We start from the raw sequence: 21,757 nt of genomic DNA, 5'->3' as shown, positions 1-21,757 counted from the left end.
CATGGTCATGGTCGTGGGGGAGGGAGGCCTCTGTGTCCACTAACCCAGGGGTCAGAAGCACCTGTAATGATTGGAGTGTGTTTATGTTTGGATGCTTTGTGTGGAAAGCATATAGGCTCTGCCCCCATTCACAATGGGCTTCATCGAACTAACCTCATGCTCAAAGCCTCTTGGGTGGGGCATTCCAGAGGATTTTTTCCCTTCTTATTACTTTTTCCAGCTTTTCTAAATGTTATATAATGGAGAATCCTTTTTAAAAAAAGAATTTCCGCAAAAAGAGAATATGCAAAGATGTTTGCTATTATGTTATTGGAAGAAAAAAAGACCAGAAACAGCCCAGAAGTGGAATAGGAAATAGGTTTTTTACAATCATTCGAATGGCACACCAAACAAAGGGATGTTTCACAGCTTCTAGCAAATTTAATTTAGAAAGAATTTAGAATGACCCAGAGAAATACTCATGATTAGCTACAGAGAAGAATTAAAAGGAGAGGACACACAATGACACCCAGTAAAACCCTTGGGCTCACATGGAAGACTCACAACATGTCCTCTTCTCCCAGAGTACCCCCTACACACACACACACACACACACACACACACACACACACACACACTCACAGCTGCTCTGGTCAAGGTCAGTGGTGACCTCAGTGGTTAGTCTTTGGTCTTCATCTTAGTTGTCCTCCTCTTAGTAATAATCAGCAGCTAATGGCTCACTCTTTTTTTCCCAGGACTAACCTCCTTTTCCCACTCCCAATGCCAAAGCAACCATCTCCTCCAGGAGCAAGTGAGTTCTGCCGTTTCCCCGCCTGCCACAAGCCTAGGGTTCAGCACTTTGATATCTTCAGGTGCCATGTAGAAATTGGGTGGCGCTCTCACTTCTAAAAAGTCTGGCCGTGGGACTTCCCTGGTGGTGCAGTGGTGAACACTCCGCACTCCCAACACAGGGGACATGGGCTTGATCCCTGATCGGGGAACTAGATCGCACGTGCTGCAACTAGAAAAGGCTGTGCACCACGAAAAAAGTCTGGCCCTATTTCCCCAGATCCTTTCCCCATCCCTGCCCTGGCCCATCACCCCCGAAACCCACAGGAGAGGCCTTCCTTGTCTTGCCCAGCTTCTGGGGGAGCTTCTCGCCCAGTGATCTTTGGCATTCCTTGGCTTGTATCTACACCACTGCAGTCCTCCGTCTTCACGTGACTCTTTTCCTTCTGCAGTGTCTGTCCGCGTCCAAATGTTCCCTTTTAATAAGCAACATTTTTATAAGGAACATATTAACAGTCATGTTGGATTAAGGCCCACCCCCCATGACCTCATCTGAACTTGACCATCTGCTAAGACTCTCTTTCTAAATGAGGTCACGTTCACAGGTGAGGATTTCAGTATATCTCTCTGGGGGACAGAATTCCACTCATAATGCCCCCCAGTCCACTTTCCAGGTGGCAGCCTGAGGGCAAAGCGCAAACCCAATTCTGTCCTTTCTCTGCTCTACATTCTTCCAAGACAATGGAATATTATCAACAGGAGCTGGAGGAACCTTGAAAATACTATGCTGAGTGAAAGAAGGGAGACACAAAAGACTTCATGTAGTATAATTTCATGTATAATCAAAAGATTGTCATTTATTATATTTTGCTTAATAAGAAATGTCCAGAACAGGCAAATCCATAGAGTCAGAGAAGGGATGGGTGATTGACTGGGACTGGGCGTTAGGATGGAGAATCGAAAGTGAGTGCTAAGTGGTTGAGAGTTTATTTAGGGAGTTGTGAAAATGTTCTAGAATCGACTGTGGTGAGGGAAGCACAACTCTGTGAAGACACCAAAGGCACTGAACTATACACTTTAAATCGGTGAATTTTATAGTATGTGAATTACATCTCAATAAAGCCACCCAGGTGGCGCTAGTGGTAAACAACCCGCCTGCCAATGCAGGAGACATAAGAAATGTGGGTTCGAGCCCTGGGTCGGAGAGATCCCCTGGGAAAGGGCATGGAAATCTATTCTGGTATTCTTGCCTGGAGAATCCCATGGACAGAGGAGCCTGGTGGGCTACAGTCCATAGGGTCGCAAAGAGTCGGACACGATTGAAGCGACTTAGCAGGCACAAGTCTGCTATCTTTCTGGCTCCCCAGCGCCCTCTGGAGGAAGCCCTGGCTCATTGCCTGGTCCTACATTCGAATGCGTCCGCGCATGACGACCCCACACTGCTGTGGACACGAAGCTCACAAGAGGCTACAAAGCCACGCACAGAGAGATATTGCTGTGTGCAAGGAAGTCCCCAGGTATAAAGACTCGCTTGGCCACAGGATCCCACCCAGACACATCCCCAGACACAGCTATGGACCATACCAGGTAGCCCCAAGGCCTCTTCCACCATCCCAGTCAGACACCAAGGTGGGCATTCTGCCAGCTGTTGAGAATGTGTATCTCAGTTGTGCATTCCAGAATCCGGTAGGTTATCACACGATGGATTTGGGGATGCCCTGGGCCACGGTGAGACGCATCTGAGCAGAATAAAAACTGATCACCTGCAATCCACGAGCCCCCTCTGACTGATGCCACTGTGACATTTGAGGTCTTCAGAAATCAGCTTTAGTTCAGATCCCAGAGTCTGGCCGTCCCTGAAAGTCTGATTATTTCTTCTTCCCCAATGTACAGTGACCCTGGTCAAAGGCTGTTAGTCCCTTTTGGGAAAACTGGTAAAAAGATTAACAGTATGGATTTGGGTCAGAGTACTGGGGTCCTTCCTTGAGGGGCCCTGGTCTCCCCTCATTCAAGGAGTCCTGCATCTGTGACCTGGGGATTGATGGAGGGGCCGTGATTATCCGGTTTTAAGATTCGGGTTAGACTTTGTTTCAGTAGACCCAGAACTCTCCCACGCGTACAGACCAAGTAAGAACTTGGTGGACGGGGCATCTATTTTCCTCTTAGGAGCGTCAAAATCAACTATCAGGGCCTCATCTGCTCGCTGTTTGCGGGGGTGTCCTTCGTGGTGGCCACGCCCACACACGACGGCCACGCCCATCGCGTGGTGGTCACGCCCACCTGGCCTTTGGCTGCTCGGTGCCACGTCTTGGTCCCAGCCGCCCGGATCCGATAATTCTCCACTGCATTTAAGTTGCTCAGTTCAGGGGCGCCCACCACGAGGTCTGGTCTGCAGAGAAGAGCTGCGGTGGGGACACAGCCCAGGCTATGGACACACGCAAGGTGGTCCCCGGTTACAAAGACCCACCGTAGAGGCTCGTAGTCATGGACACACGCTCACACGGAGGCATACAACCTGTATCGAGGGACAGCGTGACAGCCACAGCCACCACGCAGCCCTTCGTCAATGACATACATCCCTTTCAGTAACAGGCTCGGCGGCGGACGCAGTCCTGGTGGCGGCCACTATACCAGCAGCCACGCACACACACACACCACTACCCGGGGCCTACTACCACCCAGCATGCAGGCCACCCCGTAGACCCGTTAGAGTCCCCACCTCCCTGGGCCCGCCCCACTCAGCAATACCCACCCACTGCACAGGCTGCCCCAGAAAGCAGGGTTCAGCTGGTTCCTCACCCCAGGAAGTGGGGGAGGTATTTTTAGTTACAATTAACCTCCCATCCAATTTCTCTTCTCCCCCATGGCACATTCAATTGGTTTAATTAGAGAGGATTAAATGAAAGGCATTTCCAGTCGGCGCTGGAGAATGTGGGGGAGGGGAAGAAAGGAGCTTCCCCTCCCCCACTTGCCAACCTCCCAAGCTGCCCCATCGCCAGCCAGGCCAGGTCACACCAGTGTGAGAGCTTCCCCTCCGAGTTGCTCTCAGGTCTTGGTCCAGCCCTGTCCCCCTCCCCTCTAACCCTCCCCCGTGTGTGTGTGCTGAGACACGACTTCTCTGACTCTTGGCGATGCTATGGGCCAGGGTCCTCTGTCCATGCAATTCTTCAGGCAATACTACTGGAGTGGGTAGCCATTCCCTTCTCCAGGGGATCTTCCCGACCCAGGGATCGAATCCAAGTCTCCTGCATTGCAGGCAGAGTCTTCTACTATCTGAGCCACCAGGAAAGCCAGTGGAAGTCCTTCTTGCTGTCTAGCTCTCATCCATCCCATTTCAGTTCCCAAAAGTTTGGGGAGAGACAAACTCTAATCACAGTCACTAGAACAATACCTGACTCAGAAGGCAGTTTGTGGTAGGCCCTTTAAAAATAATGGACTCTTAGAATTATTATTATTATTTTTAATGAGAGGCTGTGAAGCAAATGGTTAGTGCACAGGCTTCTGAGCTGCCAGGCTACTTGGGTTCAAATGGCAACCTCCACTCTCCAGCTCTGTGACCCCGGGTGAATGATTTCACCTCTCTGGGCCTCAGTTTCCTCATCTGGGAAATGGAGTCAGTGATCACACCTCCTCCTGGGGCTTAGTGTAAGGGTTTACTGGGTTGGTAGATATAAAGCTCCCAGAACAGTCTCTGGTTGTTTTAGTTGCTCAGTCATGTCCAATTCTTTGTGACCCCGTGAACTGTAGCCCACCAGGTCCTCTGTCCATGGGATTTCCCAGGCAAGAATACTGGAGTGGGTTGCCATTTCCTTCTCCAAGGGATCTTCCCAACCCAGGGATCAAACCCGCATCTCTTGCATTGCAAGCAGTTTCAGGTAAATAAATGTATGAAAGAAGCATTGGCACTCCACATCCCTACCCCGCTCTGCTTCTTAAGACACCATCAACTTCTAACAGACTAAATGATGTGTTCATCATGGGTCTTCCCCACTAGGATGTCGACCCCCCACCCCCAGGTCAAGGTCTCTGATGTTCAGAGACTGATGTTCAGATGAGGGGGGCTCCCAGGTGGTGCTAGTGGGAGAACCCGCCTGCCAATGCAGGAGGTATGAGACGCAGGTTTGATTCCTGCGTTGGGAAGATTTCCTGGAGCAGGGCATGGCAACCCACTCCAGTATTCTTGCCTAGAGAATCCCATGGAGAGGGAGCCTGGAGGGCTACAGTCCATAGCATCGCAAAAGAGTTGGACACGACTGAAGCTCATTCGGATGAGGCACGTTTGACCCACGACCACCTCATCTTGGGCCGAGTAGCTCTCCCTGGAGGTAGGCAGTGAGAGGGCATAAGACATCTGCTCAGCAAATGAATGAATGAATGAACAAAACCTCCTTTTACAGTCTTAGAAGTTGGGTCTCCCGGGTTATGAAACCAGGCCCGGGAGCTCTGCCAGATCCCTTCACACCAGCCTTCTCGGGTCTAACGCAGCCTTGGACAGAGAAGACCCGGGGCCTCAAGCCTCAGTTTCCCTGTTTGCACAGTGCAGCTTCTTAGGAGATGTGGGGGGGGGAGTGGCCCTTGGAGGAGGCTGTGAAGGTCTCCATATGTCTCCAAGCCTGTCTGAGACGTCCAAGTGTGTGTTGCATGGCTGGTAAGTATCAGAGTGGGGATTTGAATCCAGAAATGGTGGGCTGGAGTCTGGATTCATGACCTCCCGGCTGTCTGGCTGTTTCCGAGGAGAGTTCTGGGCAACTCTGTTTCTGGAACTTTGCCTGGGTTGCCAGTGAAACCATCTGCTTGACTGTGTGTGTGTCAGCCTCTGCCCTAGTCCTGTGGGCACCCCTCCCACAGGTGTGACATGTGAGTCTGGGAGAGTGTGAACACTGGCGTGTGTGAGCACAAGTGTGAACAAACTTGCGTGTGTGTGAGTGGGAGCTTTGTTGTGTGATCACGTGTGAGTGTGTGTGTAAAGACCCATATGTAGGTGGCTGATCTGTGGCTGTTCCTTGAGCTCCCCAGCACACGCGTGTGTGTGTTTCCACATCTCTGCATGTTTCTGAATGTACTCGACCCCCCAGGGAGTGGGTGAGCAGGCAGGTGCCCCTCCTCCGAGGGAGACAGGTCATTGAAATACAGAAAGAAAGGAGGCAGAGAGCTCCGAGGAGGGGATGGGGGTGGGGAGACAAACTGAAAAAGATGGAGAGAGAGCAAAACAGAGCGAGAGGAACAGAGCTAGAGAGGCACCCGCCTTGTCTGTCTTCTCTGGGGAAGCAGGTCTGCTAAGTCGAGAACCCCAGCTGGCTCAGTCTGCCCATCAGCTCTGAGTTTCTTCACTAACAAATAACAACCTCTGCCATTGGTGAGCATAAACTGCATGCCAGGTGCTGTTCTGAGCACTTCCCTCAGAAAACTTCCATGAACCAGCACAGCCATCCTATCAGGTACATAACTGCTACCACTCCCATTTTCCAGATATGGACACTGAGGCCCAGCGAGGTGAAGCCACTTGCTCAGTGTACCATAGCCATTATGTTGCAGAGGTGGGATTTGAACGCACATCGATCAGCACCACTCTCAGTGGGCGAGTCTCTTCGCTTCCCAGCCTGTTCGTCTCCCATGGGGCAGATGGAGAAAGTCATCTGCGAGCCACCAGGTGGGAGGTGGATGCAATAGTCCTTCAGCCCTCCCTCTATCCACATCTCCTTCGATTTGAGTTTGCAGCTCCCCATACACTCCCAGTAAGGAGTGGAGTGTATTTTTCTTCCTTTGAATCTGGGCTGGCCTTCAGATTTCTGGGGGTCAAGAGAAGATAGTGGAGATAAAGATGGACCAGATCTGAGTCAGGGCCTCAAGAAGCCATGGGCCCCTCTGTTCTCTCTTAGGGTCCAACCAAGCCTGTATTCTAAGTGAACAAACAGAACAGCCTGCTGGTTTATGTCACCACACAGCCCAGTCACTCCTGTTGTCCCCACTGCCTACCAGCAGAGCCTCCTTGCTGACCCGCGACTGGCCACAGATATACAAGAGAGCCCTGCTGAAGCCACCAGAACTGCCCAGCTGAGCCTAGTACACTAACCCCTAGAAAAATGAGCTAAAAATTAATTGGCTTTTGAATCATGAAGCTTTGGTGTGGTCTGTTACATGGCGATAGCTAACTGATACATACAGAGGGCCTGGGGAAAGAGCAGGGTACAGACTATCAATTATTGTTACAATTTGTGACTCATGAACTTCAAACTATGAGAATTTGAATCCTGGAAGAGACCCACGAACTCAGATTGGTGGCTTTTTAAGACTTTATCATTAAAAAAAAAAAGAAGACAACAGAAGAGGGAGGTAGGGGGAGAGGGGAAAGAGGGTGGTGGGCTGGGAGGATGAAGGGAACCTCCCCAAATGTCAGATCCAGGTGACCTTCCTTCCCTGATGGCCCCAGCCCACCCCCAATCCCTTCTCTGTCCTGGGGGTCGGGGGGTCCCCAGCCACCTTCTTCTGAAGACCCAGGCCTGGGATCTCAGCTTGGGTTTTGGGCAGAGGTGAGGGCACAAGTGGGGTACAGGGCCAGGAGGCCTTGTCTTTGTCCTTGAGAGACCCTCGAGCGGGCGCTCAGGCCCCTCATGTCACAGCAGGGTCCCAGGGAGGTAGGCGTTGAGTTGGGGGGGGGCTGTAGGAGGTGGGCCAGGTGGCAACTGGAAGCAGGAAAGAGCCTGAAGCGGTCACAGTCCAGAGGGTGGGGTCTGTGAAGAGGAGAGGAGAGGCCAAGTCAGGAGGCAGGGTGGTCTGGACCTATATCAGGCCTTCTGTGCCGTCCCCATCAACCCTAGAGGGAGAGGGACACGCAGAGAGAGACAGAGGCAGAGAATCGGGACAGACATGGAAGAGGGAGAGAGACAGAGTGGAAAAAATAAAAAGACAAGGAGACAGTCAAGATAAAGAAAGCAATAAAGACAGGCGAGAGAGACGGACAGAGCAGGACAGTGGAGATAATCAGAGATGGAGATGCAGAAAGAGAAAGAGTGAGAGAAACAGAAACAAAGAGAAAGACAAAGGAAAAGGCAAGGGTTGGAGACAGAGAAAAGAGCAGAGAGAGAAGTCGGGGGAGAAAAGGCAGCTTCCTGGGGCAGCAGGAGGAGATGCTCCCTCCATCACTGCTGTCCCAGAGGTCCCCTGGGACCAGGGCTCGCCTGTCCATGGTTGGTCAGGGCAGAGTTGAGTTGCCTATGGAGCTGCCAGGCCCTGAACAAACCTGTCCACCTCTCTTCTCAGGCTCAAGCTTCCAGAGTCCTCCATGGGTCAGCCCTTGCGGGTCTCCATTCTCATCTCCCAGCCTTTCTACGGGCCCTGAGTTCATTACTTACCCATTTGACTTACCAACCTCAGGCCAGCCTAGTCCTTTTTTGTGGGGGTGGGGGGAGAGGGGTGTGCCCAATGGACTATCTCATAGCCTTTACATATACTGTTCCTTCCTTTCCTGTCTCACTCCTCTTATTCTCCTGGTCTCAGCTCTGAAGTCCCCTCCTCCAGGAAGTCTTCCCTGAACCTCCCAGCCTGGGTTCAGTGACCGCTCCAGGCTCTTCCAGTTCCTGGGTTCCCTCCTCCCAGCCTGTAATGACGTGCTTACTATAGGTCATTACTGTCTAGGGACAGGCCTATCTGGACTGTGAGTTACATAGGGGCAGGACTGGGCTGGCATAGTCACTGCTGTGTCCCCAGCACAACCTGTGTCCCCAGCACCACCTGTGTCCCCAGCACCACTCAGCCCAGGGCTGGGCACCCTGCTCTGGGTGGGCTCACTACAGGAGTCTGAAGGTCTTACAAAGGGTTGGGAGTAGCATAACCCCCAACCCAGTGTCCCTAGACCTAGGACACTCACATTTCTCCTGACTTCAGCCTCTATAGATAATGCCACTCTCCTTCTAAGTTCAAACTCATCCCCATTGATCCTGGAAGACAAAAGTGGAGTATTAGTGGGTGTTCACCAGACACCTCCATATGCCCCCCTCCCCCTTCTTTCCTGAAGGGATCCTCTATCAGGACAAACTGAGTCATCATTTAAGAGGGGGGTGGTTTAATCGCTAAGTCGTATCTGACTCTCACGACCCCGTGGACTGTAGCCTGCCTGGCTTCTCTGTCCGTGGGATTTCCCAGGCAAGAATACTGGAGTGGGTTGCCATTTCCTTTTTCAGGGGATCTTCCCGACACAGAGATCGAACCCGTGTCTCCTGCTTTGGCAGGTGGATTCTTTACTGCTGAGCCACCAGGGAAGCCTGTTTAAGAGGGTGCTGGTCCTTTAAGTAAAAATGGAACTTTCCACTGGATGGGTGAAGTCTGGAAGAAGCAAACTCTGGGAGGAAAACACAGGGAGCAGGAAACCTGTGCTTGCATCTCCAGCTCCCCTCTTATGCAAATGAAGCATCTCAACACCGTAATCCCAGAAGGAGGGGCAGCATCTTGTTTAGGGGTGGGGCCTGGTGCCCTGGGGTGTGGCTTAGTTAAGGGGGCGGGGCCTTACCTGGCGGCCTGACGGTCACGTGTGACTGAGTTTCGGTGTAGCCCGCCATGGGCTGGCCCTCTGGGCTGAAGGCTGCACCCTGCCCTGTTGCGGGATGCAGTCTGAGTCCCAAGATGCCTGACCCAGGCTTTGGCACTCCCCTAGAAACACGAGGCCCTCTATCCCCACCTTCTCCCTGTACCTGTGCGGTTGGATTGATCGATCATTGGTTGCACGATGCGACGACGGGCGTTAATGAACCTGGGAGGGGGTCATGGAAACGGAGGAGGGTGCAAAGAATGAGTAGAGGAGAGGCCGAAATGAACACAGAGAGACAGAGAGCGAGTGGGCTAGAGAGGACAGATAACAGGGGCCGCCGGAAGAAGAGAGGCTCCGAGGGGCTGCGGGGCCTCCTTCAGCACCGCGGACAGCGCCCGGCCTCCCACCCCGGGCCGGCCCACGGACCGCCCGAGCCTCCTGTGTCACTCACCAGTTGTTGACTTGCAGGATGGTGAGCCCCGTGTCCTGCGCCAGCTGTTTCTTCTGCTCCTCTGAGGGGTACGGGTGCTGTAGCCACCAGCGAGAGTTACCCTTCTTGCCTGGCTGCCCTTTGATCCCCAAAGGCGTGGCCTGCCCAGGTTCCCCAGGGGGATTGGCGAGCCCAGGCCGGGGCAGGGCTGGGAGGGCCATCATGTCTAAGTTTCTATGCTCCCCAGAGCCCAACGGAGGGAGGCAGAACCAAGCTTTGGGCAATTACCCTTGCATCCTGCCTCCCCCCCACCTCTTCCAGCAATTAGAGGCTAATTGGCCAACTCTCATCAGGGAGGTGGAGCTGGGGTGGGGGTGGGACTCCACCACCCCGGGAAAAGGAGGCAAAGCCCAGCACCAGCCCTTGCTGAGTCCATTAGGTCCTTGTTTATGTCTCTCCCCGTCCCAGTCTCTGTCTTTCCCTGTGTCTGGCTGGCTGGCTCTCCTCCTCTGTGACTCAATCTGCCCTTGTGTCTCTCTTGCTCTGATTCAGTGCTCCCTAAATCTCCCCATCCCTATCTTCATTTCAGCCTCCCCTTGTCTATCTTCCTGTCTCCATTTTACCATCCCGCTCTATGAAGCAGAGGGGTGCAGTGATTAAGGCCGAACCGCCGGCATTTGAACCCACTTCGGGCTGTGAGACCTCGGTCTCCTCATCTGCAAAATGGAGCTAATAACATCCCTGCCCTCAGAGGGATATGTTTGGGTGAACGGTGGATGATATGTTTGGCTAGATGGGTGAATGGGTGGGTGGGTTGGAAGGGAGGACTGAACAAGTCAGGAGTCCTTAGTGGCACCCGGCACACAGGTGGCATCCATGGATGTTTGCTCTTGTCAGTTCCCATCTGCTTGAGAGTCTCCCTCAATTTCCCCCCTGACTCAGCCTCCCATCTCCAGGTCTCAGTCTCTATGCAGACATTCCGCCCCATCTCTCTCTCTGCCCACCCCATGCCCAGGGCCCCAGGGCTCTCACCGAGAGGTGCTGGAACAACCAGGCTCTCATGATGTTGGTGGCCACCTTGGGGAAGATCCCTCTCTTCTTGTTCCGCCGTCGCTCCTGGTCCAGCTCCTCGTCCTCTCCCCCAGAGCTGGGAGAAGCCACGCTGGTGTCGAGTCCATCTCCTGAGTGGGGAGAGGGGTGCTGTGCTTGTGGACAGGGAAGGCGGGGGGCCAGAGGGACCCAGAACCCCTCTCTGAGGCATCACTCCACACCCCAGTGATCCTTGCCCCTCTGGAAGTCCTACCTGCTGTCTAACTTCAGTCCTCAGCCTGACTCCCACCTTTCCCCTCTGCTTCTCAAGTTTCTCACCTTGGTCACTGGAGTTGTCCCCACTCTGGGAGGCCAGGCCCCCGCTGGATGGACCTGGGGTCCCCAAATGTACAGACCCGCTGTCTTCATGGTCTCTAATCCATGTAGTGTTCTGGAAAATAGGAGTTGGAAGTCAGTGTCAAAGCTTGGGGTGCAAAATACTACAGTGACTAAGGCCACGGGCTCTGGAGCTAGGACTTCTGAGTGTGAAGCCCATCTCTCTCTTTGCTGGCTGTGCGAACTTGGGCAAGTCACTTCACCTCTCTGTGCCTCAACTGGAAAAATGGAAAGCAATAACCGTCCAACCCACCCCCTCTCAGGGTGTGGTAAGGAGTCAATGAGTTAATTTACGTAAAGGAACATAGCAACCGTTCAATAACGATGAGCTTGTACAGATCTCCCGCACCTTATCTGAAATCCTTGGAAACCAGCAGTGTTGCAAAATTCAAAACTTTTCACATCTTTCAGCAGTAAAACCAGTGCACATGCCGTGTATTTCCTAACATCCACAGCAGGGTATGGGGCATAACCTCGTCATCAAAGTCATTAACATTTCTGCAGCAAAATGGATGAATACTTAACTAAGTGGAATAAATAAAGGCTATAAATAGCCTCTCATTAGTTCAGGTCAGATTTTGCTGCCAAATGAGTTTGCACTAAACTTACGGGAAGAAAAAAAACACCAATTTTCAGTTTTCAGAGATTTGGGGGGCTCCAAATTACAGATCAGAGAGTCCAAGGCCATATTTTCTTTATCCAAACTCCTACATGTTTTGAGGAATTTGATGATGCATTGAATTCACCTCTGTCCCAGCTTTGTGTCCCAAGAGGCCTACTAACCTGCATAGATACATCAAGAAGCATCAAGCCTTTGTCATTCAATTGCTGGGAGGCAGATTGGGTGGAAATGGGGGTGGAAACAGCCACAGGCTGTTGTTGAGCCCTGGGGTGACTGCCTTCCCATGTTGAATGTCCTAGACCCTGCCCACTGCTTTGTAATCAGTCCCCCAGCCCTGCAAATAACCCAGAGTGGCTGTATCATCTGTGTTCTGCCAGGGCTCAGCCTGAAACACTTGGTAGCTTAGAGAAGTTTCCTCTGGGCTCAGAACATCTGTGCGGAATTTAGAGTTTGTGGGCCTTGGGGATGGGTTGTGTGCAGACTGTAGAGTCATTAGGTCTGAAGGCTTTTGAGCATTGTTGGAACTGTCATCCTCCCCTTCTGGTGCTGGATCCATTCGGATGCTGTGGGTACATGTGTGTTAAGTCGCTTCAGTCGTGTCCGATTCTTTGCGACCCTGTGGACTGGAGTCCACCGGACTCCTCTGTCCATGGGATTCTCCAGGCAAGAATACTGGTGTGGGTTGCCATGCCCTCCTCCTGGGGATCTTCCCGACCCAGGAATCGAACCCGCATCTCTTATATCTCCTGCATGGGCAGGCGGGTTCTTTACCACTAACACCATCAGTGCACCTGATGCTGTCCTGAGACTGCTGTGTGGCATGTAAGTGTGAACGTGCTTATGTCCCTGCCCATCATGGCAAGGGCGTCCCTGGAGAAGAGGTGTCTGTGATGTGGCTGTCACCTAGGCGGAGCTGAGACACGCAGCGGTGTTTGAGCATGGTTGTGTCACTCTCGGAACTGGCCAAGTGGCTGTATCTGACAAGGGCAAGGCTACGTTTAGTTTTCTAAGCTTCTGGCTTTAGTTCTAAGGGCCAGGAGTGTGTGTGGTTATCCTGATTCCTGCATGAGCTGCCAGGTGACTCCATGATTCTCTGTATGTGGAGGGAGGTGTCATGGCCATGGGAGTGTGTTGGTGGCTGAGTGAAGATATGGGATATGACTGTGCCTCCGAGGGAGTTGCAACGGATTAGCCCATGCACAGGGTGAGCCACTGAGGGAGTGCGTACCATGGGTTGTTGAGCTTCCCTTGTGGCTCAGCTGGTAAAGAATCCACCTGCAATGCAGGAGATATAAGAGACGTGGGCTCAATCCCTGGGTCGAGAAGAGCCCTTGGAGAAGGGAAAGGCTACACAGTCCAGTATTCTTGCCTGAAGAATCCTATGGACAGAGGAGCCTGGTGGGCTACAGTCCACAGGGTTGCAAAGAGTCGGACACAACTGAAGTGACTTAGCACATGCATTCATGGGCAGAGGCTCACCTGTGACTTCTGACTCCGCATGCTCAAGTCTGTAGAGTTGTGGTGCGGCTGTGTGCCTGTATCTGGGGGCGGGTGTCATGTTGTGTAATTGTTGAGTGTGTCGATAGCGTGACAGCCTTGTGGGCGTGGGCCTCCTTGGGATCTGCATAGCTGTTTGTTACCTGGGTGCTCAAGTCTAGGAAACTGTGGTCTGATGGCATCTGAGACTGAATGGATCTGGAGCCACGTGGTCATTGACTGGCATGGTGTGTGCCCACGCCAGCTGGAGTCCAACTGTTAGGGGACTGGGGCAACATGTGTGCAGGCACTGGGGTCACTCTGGGTCTAAGTGTGACTGTAGCTGAATTTGTATGGCAGGATCTGGGGCCATTTGGGTGGCTGTTGTATGCCTGGGGTCTATGCACTGCACACACACACACACACACGTACTCTAGAATGGCAGCGTCTCAGTCAGGCTGTGAGACCTATGACCCTGTTATGCCGCTGGGCTGTGCGTGTTTAAGAGTGCAGTGCATGTTATCACCTGGCTGTGAGTGTACTGGTTTGTGTGGCTGTGTGTGAACCTGTGAGGGTGTAGCCCAGCTCACAGGGGGTATCTGCTGCTGTTGGGGTGTACGTGCGTGCGTCCGTCCAGCTGTACCGCAGTCTGTACAGCTGTTGCATAGTCGGTGCATGTGCCATGGTCAGGCTGTGACTGGCTGTGCCTGCCTGAGGCTGTGTCATGGTGTGCATGACCCACCCCCAGCTCTCTGGGCATGCCTTTGGTGGCAGGGCGGTGCCTGCTGCCCCATGCCGAGCCCACCTGGTCTGGGAGGCTGGGGCAGGAGGCCGGGTAGTCGTCGAGGTCCTCTCTGCAGCTGCTGTCCCGATCCTCGATGACCAGGTCGATGGGCATCTTCCCCTTGAGGCAGGTGATGTAGCGGTGACAGAAGTTGTCGCACAGGTCGTGGACCTGAGGGGGCACCGGGGTACTGGGGGGGCCACCCGGGGGCCAGGGCTGGGGTGCACAGGGGTGGGGGGTGGCCTTCCGCTCCAACTCTGGTAGGGAGAGAGCCTGAAGGAGGGGTGAAGGGGGCAAGAAGGGGAGGGATGGGGAGCAAGGGCATGTGGGGAAGTGAGAAGCGCTTACCTTCTCCAGCTCCAATAGGTGGAAGCGGAGCACTTGAATGGCCTGTATCATCTGAAAACAGACAGAGGAGAGGGGAGAGGGAGGGAAGGAGGGAGGGAGACAGAGAGAAGGAGGAAGAGGAGGAGGTGAAAAAAAGGAAGGAGCAGAAGAAGGTGAGGAGGAGGAGGAGGAAGAAGAGAGACAGAGAAACAGCAAAAGTGCGTTGGATGACAGAGAGAGTACAAAGAGAGCAAAGACCAATGGACAGAGGCAGAGAGAAATTGACAACAGAGACGGAGACCCAGGATTAGGGAATGAGGCAGTGTGAGATTGAGATCAGAAATAAAGACAGAGAAGCAAGAGGTGCAAGAGACAGAAGAGGACTCATCACAAGAGGGGTGAGCTAAGGTCAGCTCTAATAAAAACACCCAATCCTTTGCCTGCATGGCCTCTGATATGGGTCCCACCCTTCACCTGAAAACTACATTTCCCAGAGTCCTTTGCCAAAGGGTTCAGCCAATAGGAAGCCCCCGGGGGAGCCGGACCAGGAAAGGAAGGGACAAGCTGGGGTATTTATCCCTCTATCTGCCTCTCCTCTCCTCTCTTCTCTTTCTCTCCCTTCTCTTCTCTCCTTTGCAGCCAAGTGGTTTCATTTATTTAGGTGTGGACTCTGTTCTGCTGACTGATAGAACTAGCTAACTTAATGAGTCCCCAAACTGTGCCAGGCATTGACTCAGTATATAGTCAGAATGGGGCTTCCCAGAGTGGCGCTAGTGGTAAAGAACCGGTCTGCCAGCGCAGGAGATGTAAGAGACGTGGGTTCGCTCTCGGGTTGGGAAGATCCCCTGGAGGAGGAAATCCTACCCACTCCAGTATTCTTGCCTGGAGAATCCCATGGACAGAGGAGCCTGGCGGACTCCAGTCCACAGGGTCGCAAAGAGTCAGACACGACTGAAGCCACTTAGCACGTACTCACGATAGCCTTACACGATAGAAATTATTACTAGCTACACTTTACAGATGAGGAAAAAGGGCCCAAGGAGGTAGACCTGCTTGCCCTGGATCGTAGAACTAGTAAGTGTAGTTGGGATTTGAACTCAGGCCATCAAGTCCCCGCAAGCCTGCTTGCCTGCTTGTGGGGAGCTCAGGCCATCGAGTCCCCTCGAGTCTGTTCACAAACGCTAAGCTACACTACACTGCAGTGCAAATGGGCAAAAATTATCACTATTTGAGGACGTGGATCAGGTGGTCTCTCTGCTCCCACAGTCAACCCCAGGGCTATGGAGGGTGGAAGAGGAGACCCCTTTGGAGGAGGGGGTGTTGTGGAGGGCCCAGGTCTCACCAGATTGTCCAGCTCTGGGTTGGAGGAGAAGAGGGGCCTCTCGGAGCGGACCTGGGAGAAAGAGAGAGGCAGGGGAGGGCACATCCCATCTCCTGCCCACCCCCCCACCCCCGCCACTTCACTGGCTCTCCTGGGACACCGCGGATGCTGGGTGCCCACCTGCTTGGCAAAGGCTGCAATGTCTTCGTTGAAGGAATCGGAGGAGCAGACGTCACCGCCTGGGGGTGTGCCCAGCCCAGTCCCAGCCCCATCACGGGGAGAACACGTGGCCAATTCACATTTCTCAAAGACCAGGGCCAGCAGCGGGAAGAGCGGGTGGCTGGGGGAAGCAGGAGGAGAGAGGGTTCATGAGGGGTGGGCGGGGGTGAGGTGGGGCTGGGAAGTATGGTGCAACCGGGAGATGGACTGGAGACCCAGAGGAAAGAGGTGGAGAGACAGACGCAGGGAGAAACATATCCAGAGAGACAAAGAAACGGGGTGAGGGGGGCACATCCCGAGAGCCCTCAGCCTTGTCCCACTCACCCATAGATCTCATCTTTCTCCCTCCTCAGGCTGTCACTGTCCAAGCCCGGGGGCTGGGGAGGCCGGTGGGGGCCATAGGGCCCGGGGGCTCTCGGTGCCGAGGACACCGCCTCCGAGAAGCCAGCCAGGGCTGCGGTGCTGTCCACGATGCCGGGGTAGTGGGGCAGCTCATCGTACTGGGGGGGAGGTGAGAGGGGAAGCCCCAGGGAGGTGTTGACACAACAAGAAACCTCCCTACCCTCTCACCCAGGAGATCCCCCCACCCTGCCCAGCCACCTGTCCTCCTGTCTACATAGAGCTGTCTGGGTGGGACTGAAGGCCCCGTCCTCAAGCTTTCGCTTGGACCCATGGACTATGAAAAATGTGTCATCAGAGATTCCCGATATATGGGCAGGAGGGTCAAGGAAGAGAGACTGACCCAGGTCTCAGATCTGAGGGTCGGAGGGTCAAGGATTGGCTGGTTGGTAACTGTCAGCTTCTCCCAGAGTGAGGAGGGGCGAGATATTCAGAGAGAAGGGGACAGAAGAGAGAGACTGGGAGGGAAATGAGAGAAAGAAAGCTTAGAGGGAGGGAGAGAGACAGAGAGAGAAATGTTGGGAGAGGCAAAAAAAAAGGCAAAGAGAGAAAGAGACAAGAGATAAGGAGAGATGCAGAGACAGAGGGAAGAGTAGAGAGGGAGAGATAGACAGTGAGAAGATGCAGGAGAAACAGGCAAAAGGAGATGGGGACCGAGAGACAGAGGAGGGGAGAGAGAGGAGCAGGAGGGAGAGAGATTGATTTTTGCTCACGGACACTGCCCATCAAAGCAGTGCATTGTTTGTACACAAATGTACGCATACAGTCTCCCCGACTTCAATTTCATTTCACAGACCAATATGCACATCTGAGTGCATCTTAACAACTTGTCACACTCCACTCCCCACGTGAACCCACCACATACACACACACACACAAACACACACACACACAGAGAACCAAAAGCCATGCTCAAGAATGAATGAATGAATGAAGGCATCAGATATTTTAGCACAGTGCCTGGCACACATTCAATACACACTTGTTGAAACCGAGTATAACCTGGCACAACCACACAAACCCACTTGTGCCGACCGCCCCAAAGAGAAGCCAAGCTTGAGATTTCTCTCTCTTGTCATCACAGGAGCAAACGCACCAGGGAAGCCAGGGAAACCTGAAAGCACCCAGGTCCCTCCCTTTCCTTTGAGGGAGAAACTGAGGTTTGAAGAGGCAGAGGGACGGCAGAGGGGGGAGTTCCAGCGTTCCTGCCATCGCGGAGGGCTCTGAGTGTGTGTCTTTGCCCTCTTCTCCTAACTTCTCCTGAGTCCTGAAGTTGAATCCAACTGCCCCCCACTGCTCATCGCGCACTTCTTAGGACGTCCTGGAATCCTGTGATGTTCCTGCCCCCTCACCCCCCACCTCCACTTCCAAAGGTGCATACTCAACTCTTCGCTGACCTCTCATCCCCCAGGACCAGGAGAGAGAGAATCCTTTGGCCCTGCCTGGCCAGACCCACCTCCCCAGCCCTGTCCCCACCCCTAACCCTCCGGGAGGACTTGGAACAAAAGTAGACCTGGGAGAAGGATGGGGGAGGGCAGAAAGAGAAAGGGGGTAGAATAAAGGGCCTGGGTTGGAGGGGGAGACCAGGGGCAGAGAAGGGGAGACTGAGGGGCAGGGAGGGGGGAGGAGAGAAAGAGACGGCGGAGGGAGCGCGATGGGCTGAAGGGGGCCACAGCTCCCCAAGGAGGCGATGGAAGGATGGGAAGGGAGGTGGGGGTGCGACGACCGACCGGGGCGCAAGATCGCCCGCCCTCACACCTACCCTCCGGGCCATGGGCTGATGCCGGCGGCAGCTCCCGGGTCCCTCCAGGGCCTGGCCGGCGGGGAGGCCGCAGCCGGGGGCAGCGGCCCCAGATGGCCCGCGGTGCCGACGCCAGGGGGTGGGGCAGGAGGCTGGGTGCCCGGCCCCCCCACCCCCACCGCTGTCAGCGGCAGGCGCCCGGCAGTGCGGAGGCTCCGAGCATGGACCCCCAGCCTCCTGCCCCCGCGGGGGTCACGGCGAGGGAAGGGGCGAGCAGGCGAGGAAGGGCCGCCCGAGGCCCCCTCCTCGGGGCCCCCAGTCCCTCCCCCGGGTCCTGGCAGGAGGGAACCAGCCCGAGACCCGGGGACCGCGAGGAGGGGGACAGAGGGGCGAGGGGGGCCGGGCCCGGGGCGGCTGGAGGGGCGCGCGGCGGCTCCCAGCGCGGTGCGGGGTCCCAGCGTTGGCGGGCCGAAGGGATGCTGGCGGCTCCGTCTCGCTCTCTCCCCCTCTCCCGGTCTCTCCCTCTCTCTGTGGTCACATCCGGAAGTTCCACAGCGGAGATGCTTAACCCGCTGTCCGCCGGCGGCTCGGCCGCGGGCCGGGCGGGGCGAGGCGGGGGCGTCCGGGGCCCTCTCCCCTCCCCTCCCCTCCTCCTCCCCGCTCCCCGGGGCTGCGGCCGCTTTCGGGGGCGGCTTTTTGTATGGGAGCCTCCGCGCGTCTAGTCCGCCCGGGTCCCCACCCCTCCGGCCTCCCTCTCTCCGCGTCGCCCCCTCTCCCCCCAGCGCGATCAGGTCTCCTCCGCCTTCTCCCCCTCCCGGCCGCCCCGGGTCCTTGTCGGTCTCTCCCTCCCCGCCTTTCCACCCTTCCCCGTCTCTCTCTCCATCTCCCTGCTTCACTCTTTTCCTCTAGATCTTCAAGTCTCTCTGTCTTGCTTTCTTTCTCTTTGTGTCTCTGTCTCTCGCTGTGTCTCTCCCTTTCTCTCTCCCATCTCTGCTCCCCTCCCATACATCTATACGTCTCTCCTGACCCCCCAGACTCCCAGAGGCCCTCTGATCAGCCCCTCTCCTGCCTCACCCTTTCCTTGCTCTCTCTTTCTCCCTGTCTGTCTGTCTGTCTCTGACTGTGAGACAGATCAGAGGAGAACCAGAGGCTGGAAGTCACCAAACCCTTTTGCTACTTTCTCTTCTTGCTCCAGACAACCCCTCCCCACCCCTCAACTTCCCACCTCTGGGAGACAGGGACACTGTGTGCTTCCCTGAAGCCATCTGTGTGTGTGTGTGTGTGTGTGTGTGTATGTGTGTGTGTATCCGTGTGTGTGTGTGTGTGTGTGTGTGTGTGTGTGTGTGTGTGTGTATCCTTGGCTGTGTCTGTGTGCCCGATTGTTGGTTTGGCCTGTTGTGGGTGTGTTGTTTCTGTGTATGAATATGGTGAGTTTGAGGTGTGAAGTGTGTGTGCCTAGAAACCTCACTCTGTCCCTCTGCCCACTTTTGACCTCTGCCTTTTGCAAGTTTGTTACCCTGTATCCCACTCAGTGGTTCTCAGGAGTTTGTGATGGAATCTCTGAAACTGAAGGTTAAGATGTGACTGCTTACACATCCCCTGGAGATCAAAGGATTCCCGGAGGAGCCTGGGACCCAGGCAGCCTTTGAAACTGATATTCTAGTGAGATAAAGAAGGTGTCTGCAACAGAAGTTTATTGAGCACCTACTGTGTGCTGGGTGATGTTCTGGAGATGTCACAGGGAGCAAAAGACAACCTTTCCTGGCCTCCTGGCGCTCACATGCTACTGGGGATGGTGTGGGGGAGAGAGGAGAGTCAGGTAAATAAATGTGTAAGTATAAAGTCATGCCTGGAGGTGATAAGTGCTCTGAGATGAAGCAGAATAAAGACAGGGAGATGACAAAAGCTGGACCGGCAAGTTCTCAGGGGAGGTGTCATCTGAGCAGAAACCTGAAGAAGGGAATGGAGGGAGTTATGCAGGTGTCTGCTTATCATGCCAGGCAGAGGAATGGCAGGTGCAAAGGCCCTGGGGCATAAATGTTTTTGAGGCCAGGGAGGGCAGGAGAGGGCATGGAGTTGGGGGGAGGGAGAGCAAGACCCCTGGGATTCATTCTCTCACTGACTTTTTCTATAGCAGGGTCTTTGAAAAAAGAATGACATGTGTTTTGTTTGTTTTTTAATTTTTTTAATTTACTTATTTTTGCCTGTGCTGGGTCTTCATTGCAGTGTGCAGGCTTCTCATTACAGTGGCTTCTCTTGTGGGATGTGGCTCAGTAGTTATAGCATGCTGGCTCAGTAGTTGTGACGCATGGGCTTCGGTGCTCCACAACATGTGGAGTCTTCCTGGACCAGGGATTGAACTGCACTGGTAGGCAGATTCTTCACCACTAGACCACCAGGGAAGTCCTTACATGTGTTTTTTCTTAATTTTTATTTATTCATTTTATTTTTGGCTGTGCTGTGTCTTCATTGCTGCATGCAGGCTTTCTCTAGTTGCGGTGAGCAGGGCTGACTCTCCAGTTGTGGTGCATGGGCTTCTGATTGCAGTGGCTTCTCTAGTTGTGGAGCACGGGCTCTAGAGCACAGGCTCAATAGTTGTGGTGCATGGACTTAGTTGCTCCTTGGCAACTAAGGGATCTTCCCAGACCAGGGATCGAACTGGCATCCCCTGCACTGCAAGGCAGATTCTTAACTCTTGGACCACTAGGGAAGCCCTACAGTAGGGTCTTTATCCTCTGGTGACCTCAGATTCTCAAGGGGATGTGTAAGTGGGTATCAGGAGGCCTGTGAACTCCCTCAAGTCTTCCTGGCAAAGCATGGACCTGGTGCCTATGTGATTTTACAGGGAGATGGCCCTTGGTTTTCATCCTATGGTCAAAAAGGACACTTGACCCCCAACAGCTAGAAACCATCACCCCAGAGGAAGAGCTCCAAAGAGAAATGAGGCAGAGATCCAGAGAGAAGGGAACAGAAATTGGAGGAGGAGACGAAGACCTAGAGAAAGGAGGGACAGAGGTGGGACCGAGTCTCAGAGAGAGAGAAGGGGGCTGAGAGGGCTGGCTGGAGACCACACGCGCCCCCCCCCCCCCGCTGGGCTCTCTAAGGATATTTTTATGACCCTCATAAACAGCTCCATCTCTGCCACACCCCACTGCTCCCTCCTCCTCCCATCTTGTGGAAATTAAACAAAACCACCCAGGCCCCGGGGAAGGGGGTGAGACCGCTGGAGTTACAGCAAGAAGGACTGAGATTAGGACAGCAGCAGCACTTCCCAGAGGGGGAGGGCATGTTGGAGGGCTGTGGGGGAGGGCGAGGGTGATGGCCCCGGTCCCCCCAGCCCCCCAGGAAGGCCCCTCCCCATCCTATGAGAATGAGGGCTCAGCTTCACATCCACACGACCCATCCCCTCGCCTCTGTCTCATCCAGCAGGACTGTCCCTGTCTTTCTCTGTGTCCCTGACCCTTGTCCTCTGACCCCCTCCACGGCACACCACCAGCCTTCCTCCCTGGCCATCTCTGGGTCTCCTCCAAGGATCTGGGGTCCAGATCCACCTCAGATCAGCTCTTCCCTTTCTAAGCCTCGATTTCCCTGTCAGCTGGATGAGACAGGGGCCCGAGGGGGCAGGGAGTGAGTGATGGCGAAATGGTTAAGCTGGAAGTTGCCAGGACCCTGGGCCTCCGGGCAGCCTTGACTGAGTCTGGGGTCCTCACACCAATGGATG

At 54.3% G+C, this 21,757-nt stretch overlaps 1 protein-coding gene across 5 annotated transcripts; it reads right to left on the bottom strand.

The window, feature by feature from the left end:
• Positions 1-1,598: 1,598 nt before the first annotated feature.
• Positions 1,599-18,640, bottom strand: MEIS3 (Meis homeobox 3). Of its 5 annotated transcripts, none has more exons than XM_081515498.1 (13): positions 18,058-18,640; positions 16,221-16,396; positions 15,858-16,017; positions 15,699-15,749; positions 14,378-14,428; positions 14,051-14,200; positions 11,091-11,202; positions 10,755-10,903; positions 9,744-9,820; positions 9,456-9,514; positions 9,275-9,358; positions 8,636-8,705; positions 1,599-3,193 (listed from the first exon to the last, which is right to left on the bottom strand). In XM_081515498.1, the coding sequence occupies exons 1-12, from the start codon at positions 18,067-18,069 to the stop codon at positions 8,656-8,658; spliced, it is 1,131 nt and encodes a 376-aa protein (XP_081371624.1). In that variant the 5' UTR covers positions 18,070-18,640; the 3' UTR covers positions 1,599-3,193; positions 8,636-8,655. The 5 variants fall into 5 exon arrangements, with proteins under 5 accessions (XP_081371624.1, XP_081371622.1, XP_081371623.1 ...); XM_081515497.1 differs by lacking the exon at positions 1,599-3,193 and adding an exon at positions 7,048-7,499; XM_081515499.1 differs by lacking the exon at positions 1,599-3,193 and adding an exon at positions 7,048-7,499 and having other exon boundaries at positions 14,051-14,149.
• Positions 18,641-21,757: the final 3,117 nt, after the last annotated feature.

The sequence above is a fragment of the Giraffa tippelskirchi genome, chromosome 7 (genome assembly GCF_054371585.1).
Source record: "Giraffa tippelskirchi isolate mGirTip1 chromosome 7, T2T-mGirTip1v1.2.pri, whole genome shotgun sequence".
Lineage (NCBI taxonomy): Eukaryota > Metazoa > Chordata > Mammalia > Artiodactyla > Giraffidae > Giraffa > Giraffa tippelskirchi.
This window is presented reverse-complemented; position numbering and strand designations above follow the sequence as displayed.